The 11,065-nt window shown below is 50.2% G+C and overlaps 1 protein-coding gene across 1 annotated transcript in view; it reads right to left on the bottom strand.

Moving 5' to 3' along the window:
- The window catches only part of PTH1R (parathyroid hormone 1 receptor), a 79,522-nt gene extending 69,149 nt beyond the window's left edge, over nt 1-10,373 (bottom strand). Inside the window, exon 1 of the mRNA XM_085050066.1 lies at nt 9,933-10,373. Coding sequence (XP_084906192.1) covers nt 9,933-10,007 — 75 coding nt within the window. The 5' untranslated portion in view covers nt 10,008-10,373. The remainder of the gene's footprint in view (nt 1-9,932) is intronic.
- Between the last annotated feature and the right edge of the window lie 692 nt (nt 10,374-11,065).

An 11,065-nucleotide genomic window follows, 5' to 3' on the forward strand; every position in this document is an offset into this window, starting at 1 on the left:
GCTGAGTCAGGTGAGTTGTCCCACATGGAGATTCTCCCGTTCCCTGGCACGGATCCAGATCCTCTCCGGGATCCAAAACAAGGGAATGCTGCTGCTTTTCCCCCTCCTGAGCTCCAACACCTCCCCTTTCCCATCAGCTCCTGCTGGTGGCACAGAAAATTGGGAATACACAGCGCTGTGCTCCGATTTCCCACTTTCCAAAATAGGTGGGAAAAGTGCCTAAAATTCCATTCATTTATCACAGGGACTTTGGCAACGGCACTGAGGGAAAATCAGCAAAAATTCGAAGGGGAGAGAAGGAAAAGCTGCACAACCTGCTTCAAACACTGACTGATTTTGCCCAAATCCCAGAGATTATTTGGCATCCCTTAAAAACGGCCCTGAATCCACAATGGAATCCTATGGTTTGGAAAATCCACCCTTCCTGGATGTTCATCCTCCTTCCCAGTGGCACCAGGGAAGGAGGATGAACTCCTCATTCCTGCTGAGCCTCCCAGTTGCTCTGATTTCCATGATCCCAAGGTTTTCCTTGCCCAGGGCAGGAGCCTCCAAAGGAGCTGCTGGAGCTCAGCAGGGGTTGGAGATGCAGCTGGAAATTGGGATCTCTCCACTGGGAGAATCCTCTCTTTTCCCATCTGATCCCAAGCTCACAGTTTGGAGAATCCTCTCCTTTCCCCTCCAACCCAGATCTCCCCATCTGGGGAATTCTCTCCTTTCCCATCCAACTCTCTCCATTTGGAAAATCCTCTCCTTTCTCATTCAACTTTCTCCATTTGGAGAATCCTCTCCCTTCCCATTGCTCTGGAATGAGTCAGAGCCATTCAGGGACACCCTTGTATCCCTTGGATACACAAACACATCCCAGTTTTTACCAAATTCCATGGGTTTGCACAACCAAGGAAGATCCCAAGGCCCAGCCAGATCCTGGGCCTATCCTGCCTTATCCCAATCCAGTGGCTATCCTGGAATTGTTTGGGATGGAAGGACATTAAGGATCATCCCGTTCCACCCCTGCCATGGGCAGGGACAACTCCCACTATCCCAGGGTGCTCCAGCCTGGCCTTGGACACTGCCAGGGATCCAGGGACAGCCACAACTTCTCTGGGAATTCCATCCCAGCCAGGAATTCCATCCCAATATCCCATCTATCCCTCACCTTTTCCAGTTCAAAGCCATTCTGTCTATATCTATCTATATCTATATCTATATCTATATCTATATCTATATCTATATCTATCATCTATCATCTATCTATATCTATATCTATCTATATCTATATCTATATCATCTATATCTATATCTATATCTATATCTATATCTATCTGTATCATCTATATCTATATCTATATCTATATCTATTTCTATATATCTATATCTATCTATATCTATATCTAATCTATATCTATATCTATATCTATCTATATCTATATCTATATCATCTATATCTATATAATCTATATCTATATCTATATCTAAACACCCTGGAAGTTCCTCCTCCTCTTAGCTCCCTCCCACTTTTATTTTAGGGATTCATTTTTCCGGTGTTTTTTATCGAGCGGAGTCGGATTGCATCCCACAAAATAAATGCTCCTGGTAATGGGTATTGATCCTAGTCCCGGAAAAAACCTGGGACAAACAGGTCGTGTCCTTGCTAAAAAACTTGGAGTTACTTCAGCTCTGATTCCTCAGTGTCCAAGAGGAATTTGGGATACAGGAATGGAGAAGATACATGGATTGGGATGCAGGAATGGAGAGGAAAGTCAAGGAGGCAGTGAGGAGAGCCAGGGGTTCCAGCAGTAAAAGTGGGATAGATGGAAATAACATGGAAACCAATCCTGAGTTTTCACCAGATTTTGGAATTTGATTTGTGTCTTTGAAAAATAAAAGGCACTTGAAGAGTGGGAGTGTCCCTGGGAAAGGATGGAACTGGAGGAGCTTTGAGGTTCCTTCTGAGCCAATCCACCCTGGAATTCTGGGATTGTATGAAAGCAAATCAGGCCCTCAGCTCTTTGATATCAGGCACAAAATCAATTAAATTATTAATGATTCCATGGTTTCCTACTCCTGAGCATTCCCTGCAATCCCAGGTCCCCCTGTGTCCCCTAATTCGGTGTTTTACAGGTCATTCCCAGGTTTTGGGATCATGGGAAATGAAGTGACGTGGGCTGGGTGGGAGTGGAGCTGAGCCAGAGGCAGCCTTTCCTTTGGGGAAATTCCATGTGCTGCATGGATCTGCCGGGATTCAGCTCCATCATTCCTTGTCCCCAGCCTTGGGACAAAAGGGCCAAAGCCAGGGACAGGGATGGTGGAGCAGAGTCTCATTCCAATGGCAGATGGAGCGTGGGAATGGGGAAGGGAATGGGAACAAAACCAGGCTTGAAGGGAATTCCCAGATCCAGCAATCCCAGCCTTTCCAGGCACAGCAATTCCAGTGTCACCTCCTTTTCCTGTGATCTAAGGAATGTCCCATTCTGGCTCTGCTCCCAGCCCCATTCCCGGGTTCAGTGCAGGGGATGAGCTCAGGGATCTCCTGGGATGCTGCAATTCCCAGAGTCCTCCCAGCCAGCTGGATAAATCCGGGTGCTAAAGGGATCAAATCAAGGAATTATGGAATAATTTGGGTTGGAAGAGACATTTGAGGATCATTTTTTCCATCCCCCTGGAACAAGCAAAGACATCTTCAACTCCATGTGGCAGAGATCCCCAAAATCCCACAAATCCCAGTTCATGGATCCCTCATCCTCTTCTAGGTGGGAATTCCCAACATCTACTGCTCCTTAGGAAGTGTTCATCCCTAAATCCATGAAAATCATTCCTGGGGTTTCCACCTTCCCTTTTCTGTTAAAACACCCAGAAAAAGATAACAAAACCCCACAAATCCCATTTGGATCCCGAGCCAAACTCTGGGGAAGGGAAGAGAAGGTTTCCTAAGGACACCCAAACCTCCAATCCTACCTTACAGATCCAGCCAGGGCTGCTTCTCCAGAGAAACCCCGGGAATTCTCAGAGAGAGGGGAAGGGAGGTTGGAGCCGAGATAAGATCACAGAGCCCGGATGAGCAGCAGGGAAACCAGATAAGGGCTTGGAACTGCTGAGCCAGCAATTCCTGAGCCTTTCCCTGCCCCAGACACGGAGTTGGGAATCTTTTCCCAGAGGCCAAGGGTCCTTTGGATGAGTTTTTCTGCAGAAGGTTGAAGCCTCGGGTTTGTTATGGTGGAAAAACTCCAAACTTTTGGAGTTGGAGGTTTGTTTGGTTTGCACTTGGAGAGGTGGGATGGGATAATGGGATGGGATGATGGGATGGGATAATGGGATAATTGGATGGGATAATGGGATAGGATGGAATAATGGGATGGGATGGATAAGTGGCCAATTCCTGCCTGGATCCACAGCTTCCTCAGCCTGGACACAGGGAAATGGATTGACTCCACCTGGAATAACTCAGTGAGTACCAACTGTGTTGTATCCCAACTTTTCCAGGCCAATTCCCAGTCTGGCAATTCCCTGTTTCTGTCTGTCCTGCTAAAACCAAGGCTTGGATCCTCTCCTCTGGCCTCTCATATCCACAAGGTTTTCCACCAAAAAAAGACTAATTTTCCCCCAAAAAACCAGGAATGTGGTCATATCCACCCCCCTGAGCTGCATCCTCCTGCTCCACCCCTCGGGATCATGTTGGATTCACCTCTCACCCAAAAACTGCCAAAACCCACATCCAAGGTGGGACTGGAGGAGGGAAATTTGGGAATTGCACTGCTCTCCGTGGATTTGCTGGCAAAACCTGGGAATTACAACCAGGATCCACCAGATGGAGGATTTTGGGGGACTTTAGCAGAACATCCATGGGGTCAGGGCAAAGCTGAACCCACAGGTGGCTCCTTGTCCCCAGCTCTGTGATCCAATCTTTCCCAAATCTTTTGGATTTATCCAAAGCTTTCCTGGGCAGAATCCATTCCCTGATCCAACTAAAAGCCTTCTCCTCCTTTATTTGCTATTCCAGAGGGAAAAAGGGAGACAGGAGCAACATTCCTGTGCTGCTGGAATGCCTGGAGCCAGGAATGCTGAGGGATGAGAGGGAAAAGGGGCAGAGAAATCCCTGGAAAAAAGGAAAAACATTCCGAAGGACGGAGCAGCCTGACAGAGGATTTCCAAGCCTGGATGCTGTCAGAGGGATTTGCGTCAATCCAGAATATTCCTGGCTTGAAAATGGAATTTCTGGGATTGAATAGCTGTGAAGGAAAAGGAAAATCCCAAAACACAGAGCCCCTCCAACCCCTGGCAGAGGTCAGCCTGGCCTCGGTGGGAATAAAGGGATTGACGCCAAGGCAGGGCCATCCATGGGAATTTGGGAATTTTCTTCCCAAGGCCCAGGCTGGCAGGGAATCTCCAGCTCCATCCCAGCTCCTGCAAACCCAGCCTGAGGGGTTCTGGGGCAAAACACCTGAATGATATCCCAAAATCCCTGGGATTGCAGAGGGGGAAGGGAAATTCCCCATGGATTTGATGAGGTTTAAACTTAAAGCCAGGCTGAGCTGGTGGAGTTCTTCCTTTAGGTCCTTAAGGAGCAGATTTTCCTGGATTTTTTAGATTTTTAATTGGAATTATTCCCGATTTCCCTTCCAGCAGGACAAACCCCTCCTGGCCTGCACTTTTCCAGAGGAACAGCTCATCCCAAAGGCTGTGGGATTCCTGCTGGATCTTTGATCCTGAGGGGATTTGGAGGAATCAGGACTCCAAAGGGTCCTGGTGACATCCATGGGTTTTATCCTGCTGTGGGGTGAGGATGGAGCAGCTCAGCCAGCAGGGTTGGAGTTGGGAGCATCCATAGTGGAGCTTCAAAATTCCCTTCTCCCGGTTTTTAGGCACAGAGAAATCCAGGGATTTTGGGGTTTAGCCAGAGCCAAAGCTCTGCTGTGGACTCCAGGGAAAAGGATCATCAAATCCCCAAATTCCAGAAGGATTTGGGTTGGAGACACCTGGAATCTCATCCTGCCACGGGCAGAGACACCTCCTGCTCTCCCAGGCTGTTCCAAGCCTCACCCAACCTGGCCTCGGACATTCCCAGTGCCAGCAGAGCTTTCCCCTCACCCCACAGCCAGAAAATCCAGGATTTCAGGGTGACAAAAGCAGCCTTTGTGTCCCAAATCCCTTCAGACAGCGCCTGATTCCGGCGGGATCAGATCAAAGGGTTTTCCAGAGGATGGGAATCCTCCAGCGGGATGATCCCTTATCAGGCAGCCGGGAAGAGGCTGTGGGATGTGGCGCTTGGGTGGCCCTGGTGGCTCCAGCTGTCCCTGCCCGCTCTGGGGGATCCCGGCGGGCACAGCCGCCGCTCCAGCCGGGATAATCCCGCTGATCCCAAAGCAGCGCTCCAGGCTATTTCTGGGAGACACAAACCAAACACCAACTGCCCAGACCCCCTGGGCTCTCCTGTCCCGCAGCCTTGACCCTCGGTGGGCTCAGCTGTGCTCCTGCTTTCCCTGCTTTCCCTGCTTTCCCTGCTTTCCCTGCTTTCCCTCTGCCCGAGGCCGGCAGCTCCCACTGGTCCAGCTGGGAATTGCTGGAATTTTTTGGGATTGGGTGGGCTGAGCTGCCAGGCCAGGCTTCACCCTCACCCAGGGGTTTGGAGTTTTCCCTTTGCTGCTGGAGAGGTTTGGATCCAGGGATGTCAGTAATCCTGGAGGGAGATTACAGCAGGAGAATCCCTCAGAAATCCTGGAGCAGGGATGAGCTCCTTCCCGAGAGTGTGCCCAGCAAAGGACATTCCCAATGTCCTTTCCCTGCATTTGGGGCCTGTCTGGAATTAATGAAGTTGGGATTTGCAGGATCTCTATACAGAACATCATTATTACTATTATTATTATTATCATGATCACTATTTCATCATTATTATTTCATCATCACTATTTTCATCATTATTATTTCTTCCTTCCAGTTAGGAATTTTCCCACATAAACCCATTCCTCTTTCCCAATCCATGGAATTATGGGACTGAGCAGAGGAACAAGGAACGAGTCAAAGAGGAAAATCCCAACCAGCACCTCCTTAACCCGAACCTTCCTCAACACCACAGAATTCCAGGGGGGTTTGGGATGGAAAGGACCTTAAGGATTATCCCATTCCAACCCCGACAGCTTCCACTATCCCAGGGTGCTCCAAGCTCCATCCAAGCAGCCTGGGAGTTGCTTCCCAAAATTTCAGTCTCAAGCCCTGCAAGGCGCTGGCGTCTGATTATCGATAATTAATTAATTGATTTGTTATCTGGAATAACAACCAGGTTGGGATTTGCCAGGCTGAGACTGGGAAAAAGAACAAACAAAGGGAAAACCAAAGGGGTTGGAGCAGCAAACCTCGGAGTTTTGAGCTCCATGAATCCTGGAATTAGCTTGGAAAGACCCTGAAGATCCCAAAACCCAACATTAACGACGCAGGGAGGTTTTTCCTCTGCCAGCACTTCCCAGATAATTCAGCATTCCCACATTTTCCCTGCTGGTGTCACACCAGATTTTGCCACAAATTCTCCTCCAGCCCATCTCTGCAGAGCTGCCTTGGATTACTGAAGGATTAATTCCTTAGTCCTGGGACTACAGAGCAGAATTATCCCGAATTCCCACCCTCGAATTATCCCAAATTTCCATCCTTGAGTTATCCCAAATTTCCACCCTCACCCTTCCCGATTCCAGGCACAAAGCACTCGATCCAGGTGAAATCCCAGCCATAGTTCAGGAAGGTGTGGATTGGGCTGTTCCAGGGAAATGTTGGGAGAGAATTTCTCTGCATCGTCAGGAGAGTGGGAACAGAGCTGAGCCTCACCCCAGCCTTCCCCCCACCTCAAAATTCCCTCTCGGCTCCCCTCAAAATTTGGGATCAGGGTGATGATCCCACATGGATTTGGGACATGGGGAGGGGAACCCTGATTTTCCACACTTTTCTCTCCTTCTCATGGGTTTTTCCCGGTGCTGGATTTCCTCCCCAGCTGGAATTCTCAGCCTGGGTGCTGCAGAGAAGAGACCCAGCTGCTCAGTCCTGCAAATCCCGGCATATCCCAGGGATATGGATAAAAGGAATAATTTTCCATCCCTTCTCCAGTGCTATTCCCTCAAAAAGCACCTTTGGCACGATCCTCGCTGGATCCAGAGGGAATACCGGGAATGACAGTGCTGGATTTGGGATTCTTCATGCTCTGCCTCATCCCAGCATCCCAGAGCTGCACAAATCCCGGGAATCAGGGCCTGAATTCCCAAGGCTCCCAGCCCAGCCAGGAATTGTTCCCTGGATCCTTCCCGGGGAGATCCTCCTGACTCCAACCCCACAGCCTGGGGGAAAACTCAGCACCACTTTGGGCTCAGCCCAGAGCCTGAACTAAACCCCTCCATCCTCATCCTGCTGTCATTCCCACAGAATCCATGGCATTCCATTCCCACGGATTTTTCCTTGTTGCTCCCAGGATAAGGACAATTTACAGCAGTGAATCCCTCAGACCCGATGACCAAATATCAGGAATACTGATGGCCCTTTGATAAATAATAATAAACTTTATAATAACTAGATAATAATATGTTTTATAACAAATCCAGCCTTTCATAAATGAGAATATATTTTATGATAGCTAAATAATAATGTATTTTATTATATAACCACCCTTTAGTAAATAATATCTTTTATAATAAATCCACCTTTTAATAAATAATAATATATTTTGTAATAAACCCACCAGGATCTCTCCCTGCTAGACACCCTCAATCCCATTCCCTCTTCCCAAAATCCATTTAAAAATCGGATTAGCTGGAAAAAGAAGCGATGCCACCAATAAAAACCTGGCTCAAGGCAAGTTCTGGGTGACAAGGGGTGACATTATCCTGCCTGCAGGGACACTCGGGATCTCTGCAGCTCCTGGATTGTCAGGATGGATTTAGGAACCCTCTGGAAATTCCTCCTGCTCTCAGGAGTGCTTGGAAAAGCAGGGGAAGTGTGGGAAATGCGACTTTAAGCCTGGCCTGAGTGAACCGAGCAGGTTGGGAGCAGCAGGGCCTGAAATCAGGAAAAATGGGAATATTCCGAGTTCTGAGCAAAAACAATCAGCAAATCCAGGTCCAGCTGCTGGAAAACTCCTGTGCTTTCCCAGCAAATTCCATGGATTTCTCAGCCCTCTGGGATTCTGGAAGAGCTCAGGGCACAGAGGACACCTCCCAACTCATCCCCCAGGATGGAAAAGCTCTTTTGGGATGAGGGATCCAAAGGGGATCCCAGTGGGAATTCGAGGGAGCTGACACTGGGTTCACTCCTCAGCACATCCTGGGATGCACTGGGAGAGGGGAGGGAGCTGGGAATGGGAATGGGAATGGGAATGGGAATAGGAATTGGAATGGGAATTGGAATGGGGAGATGCAGCCTTGCCCAGCTTTTCCGCATCCCGAAATTTCCCCAGCTCCAGCCTGGCTGCTTCCCAATCCTGATTTTCCCCAAGCTGCAGGAATTCTGGAGCAGGTGCTGCAGGACCTGGCTGTGGCCCCAAAGTCAGGAGATGCTGATCCAACCCCGAAATAGGGGAAAAAACCTCCTCCATCTGAAATCCCAACAAATCCACAAGCGCTTCTTCCGATTTCCCTGATTTCCTAAGGATCTGGAAAGGTTTCTCAGTAGATTTAGCAGGGCTGGACTGAGACAGGGATTGTTTTCCAAGGGGCTTTTCCTTCTCATTTATTGAGGAGATGTTTTCTTGCTGGGAATGCTGGAAAATCTCTCCTATCAGCTCTGCCCATGATTCCAAAGCGTCCCTACCAAATCCAGGGAAAAGGCCCAGGGTGGTGGATCCTGGAGGGTCAGGAAGGACCTGACAGGAGCCAGGGACAGGATGACCCAATCCCAATCCCAATCCCAATCCCATCTCCAGCCCTCCTGGAGAGCCAACCCCACTTTCCATGGAGGTCCTGCTCCTTCCTGAGCTGGAAAATGCTGGGAAATGGGAGCAGCAGTGGGAATTCCAGGGATGGGGAAAGCAAGGAGAGCTCCTGTCACGGCAGAATTCCAGCCCTGGCTCCACATCCAGTGGCAGATTCCCTAGGAAATGTCCCTCCACTGCTCCCTGAGGGCTTTGGAGCTGCGGATCTTAAACCATTCCCACCATCCAGGCACTTTGGATGGATTTATCCCAATTTTTCCAGCCCTGGAAAGGGTGAAAAGTGCCAAGGAGCAAAGGGCTGCTGTGACTTCCCTGCTGTGGAGTGTAAAGTGTGAGTCCTTCTCTTCCCAAATTTAATTCCAAAGGGAAAGGCTCTGTCTCACTGGGATTTGCAGGATGAGGAGATTAATTGGGAATGAAATTGGCTTGGAGGGGGCGGAGAAGATGGAAAGGGGAAGGAGGAAGGAGAAGGGGAAGGGGAAGGGGAAAGGAAGAAGGAGAAGGGAAAAGGAAGGAGAAGAGGAAGGGAAGCAAAAGGGAAATGAAAAGGGGAAGGAAGGGGAAGAGGAAGGGGAAGGGAAGAGAAAAAGTGAAGGGAAAGGAAAAGAAAAAAAAAACTAAAGGAAGAGGAAGAAGAAAAAAAGCAGAAAAACACGAGAAAGGAGAAAAAGGGAAACGAAAGAAAAATAAAAAATATACAGAAATTATCGAAAAGCAGAAGAAAAATTTAAAAAGGGGGGAAAAAGAGGGGAAAAGAAAGGAGGAAAGTTGTCTTTTATCCATGCATAGATCCTTAGCTTCTGCCCCAAACGCCGTCCCAGCTCCCTGTCAAACACACACGTTCCCGGCCGGAGCTTCCCAAGCCATCCCAACTCTTGGGAAGCACAGACATTTTAATTCCAGCGCCCGCAGCCCCGGGAACCCTCTCGCACTCCCGATATCCCAGCAGAACAACCCCGGATCTCCCCGAAACCCACTTTCCATCCTCCAAACCCCTCCTCGCCGGGGCACGAGAAGCCGGAAAACCACTCACCAGAGCGTAGACGGAGCTGAGCACGGAGCAGCAGAGGATCAATCCCAGGCTGTGATACACCAAATATGCTCCCATATCCAAGGGGTTGCTCCCAGCATCCGAGCTCGCGCAGGGAAGCGGCGGCAGGGCGAGAGAGCTGCTGATTCCCGAGTCCTCCTTCTCCTTCCCCCGCTCCCGGGGGGATCCGCGGGGTGATTCCGCTCGGCTCCCCCCCAGCTTTTCAGCCCGACAGGCACAGGGCGAGCAGCCCCGGCGCTTTGGCTCGCTCTCTGCCGGCTGGAGCGGCGGGCAGATGCCGAAAGTGCGCGGCGGAGCCCATGGGGAGCGGCGGGGCAGTTCAGCTCAGCTCAGCTCAGCTCAACTCAGCTCGGCTCGGCACGGCTCGGCTCAGCTCAGCTCGGCTCAGCTCAGCTCAGCTCAGCTCGGCACGGCTCGGCTCAGCTCAGCGGCTCCGAGCGCGGCGGGAATCACATCCATCCGGTGCCGGGAGCAGCCCGCGAGCCCTTCGGGGAGCCGCGATGGGTTCTTTGTGGAAGGAGAGGCAGCGGGAGAGGGAGGGAGGGAGGCAGGGAAAAAGGGAAGGAGGGGAGGGAGGGAGGGAGGGAGGGAGGAGAGGCTGGAAGGGGTGGGAGATCGGGCGGGGAGGGGGAACCTTTAACCGCGGCTTTATTTTTAGCCGCAGTAATTTTATCTTTTCGCTTTCTGGAGGGGAGGGGGAAAAAACCCCAAACTCCCCCTTCGCCACCTCCGCCGTCCTCTTCATTTTTTTATTTTTTCTTTTTTTTTTTTTTTTTCCGCCTCGCCTTCTCCTTCCCGCACGCAAACAAATCCCGAAGTTCCCCAGAAAGCCCCAAAAACTCGGGAATATTTTCCCTCCGCGATTACCTTTCGGTCGGTTCTGCCAGCCTGGAGGTCGCCGTGTGTTTTAGGGAGAAATCGGGAGGTTTTTGGCTTCTCTCTCCCTCTCCGGCTCCACGGAGCTGCAGTTTCCAAGAGCCGATTGAAAACGTGGGGCTGCAAATTCCCTGCTCCTCCTGCCGCCCCTTTCCCCTGCTTTATTTTACTTTTTATTAATTTTATTTTTTATTTTTTTATCCCCTACCCCGCGCGGCAAAAGCGCTTTGCCATCACTC

The sequence above is a fragment of the Lichenostomus cassidix genome, chromosome 2 (genome assembly GCF_008360975.1).
Source record: "Lichenostomus cassidix isolate B80296 chromosome 2, HeHo_3.0, whole genome shotgun sequence".
Taxonomy (NCBI): Eukaryota; Metazoa; Chordata; class Aves; order Passeriformes; family Meliphagidae; genus Lichenostomus; species Lichenostomus cassidix.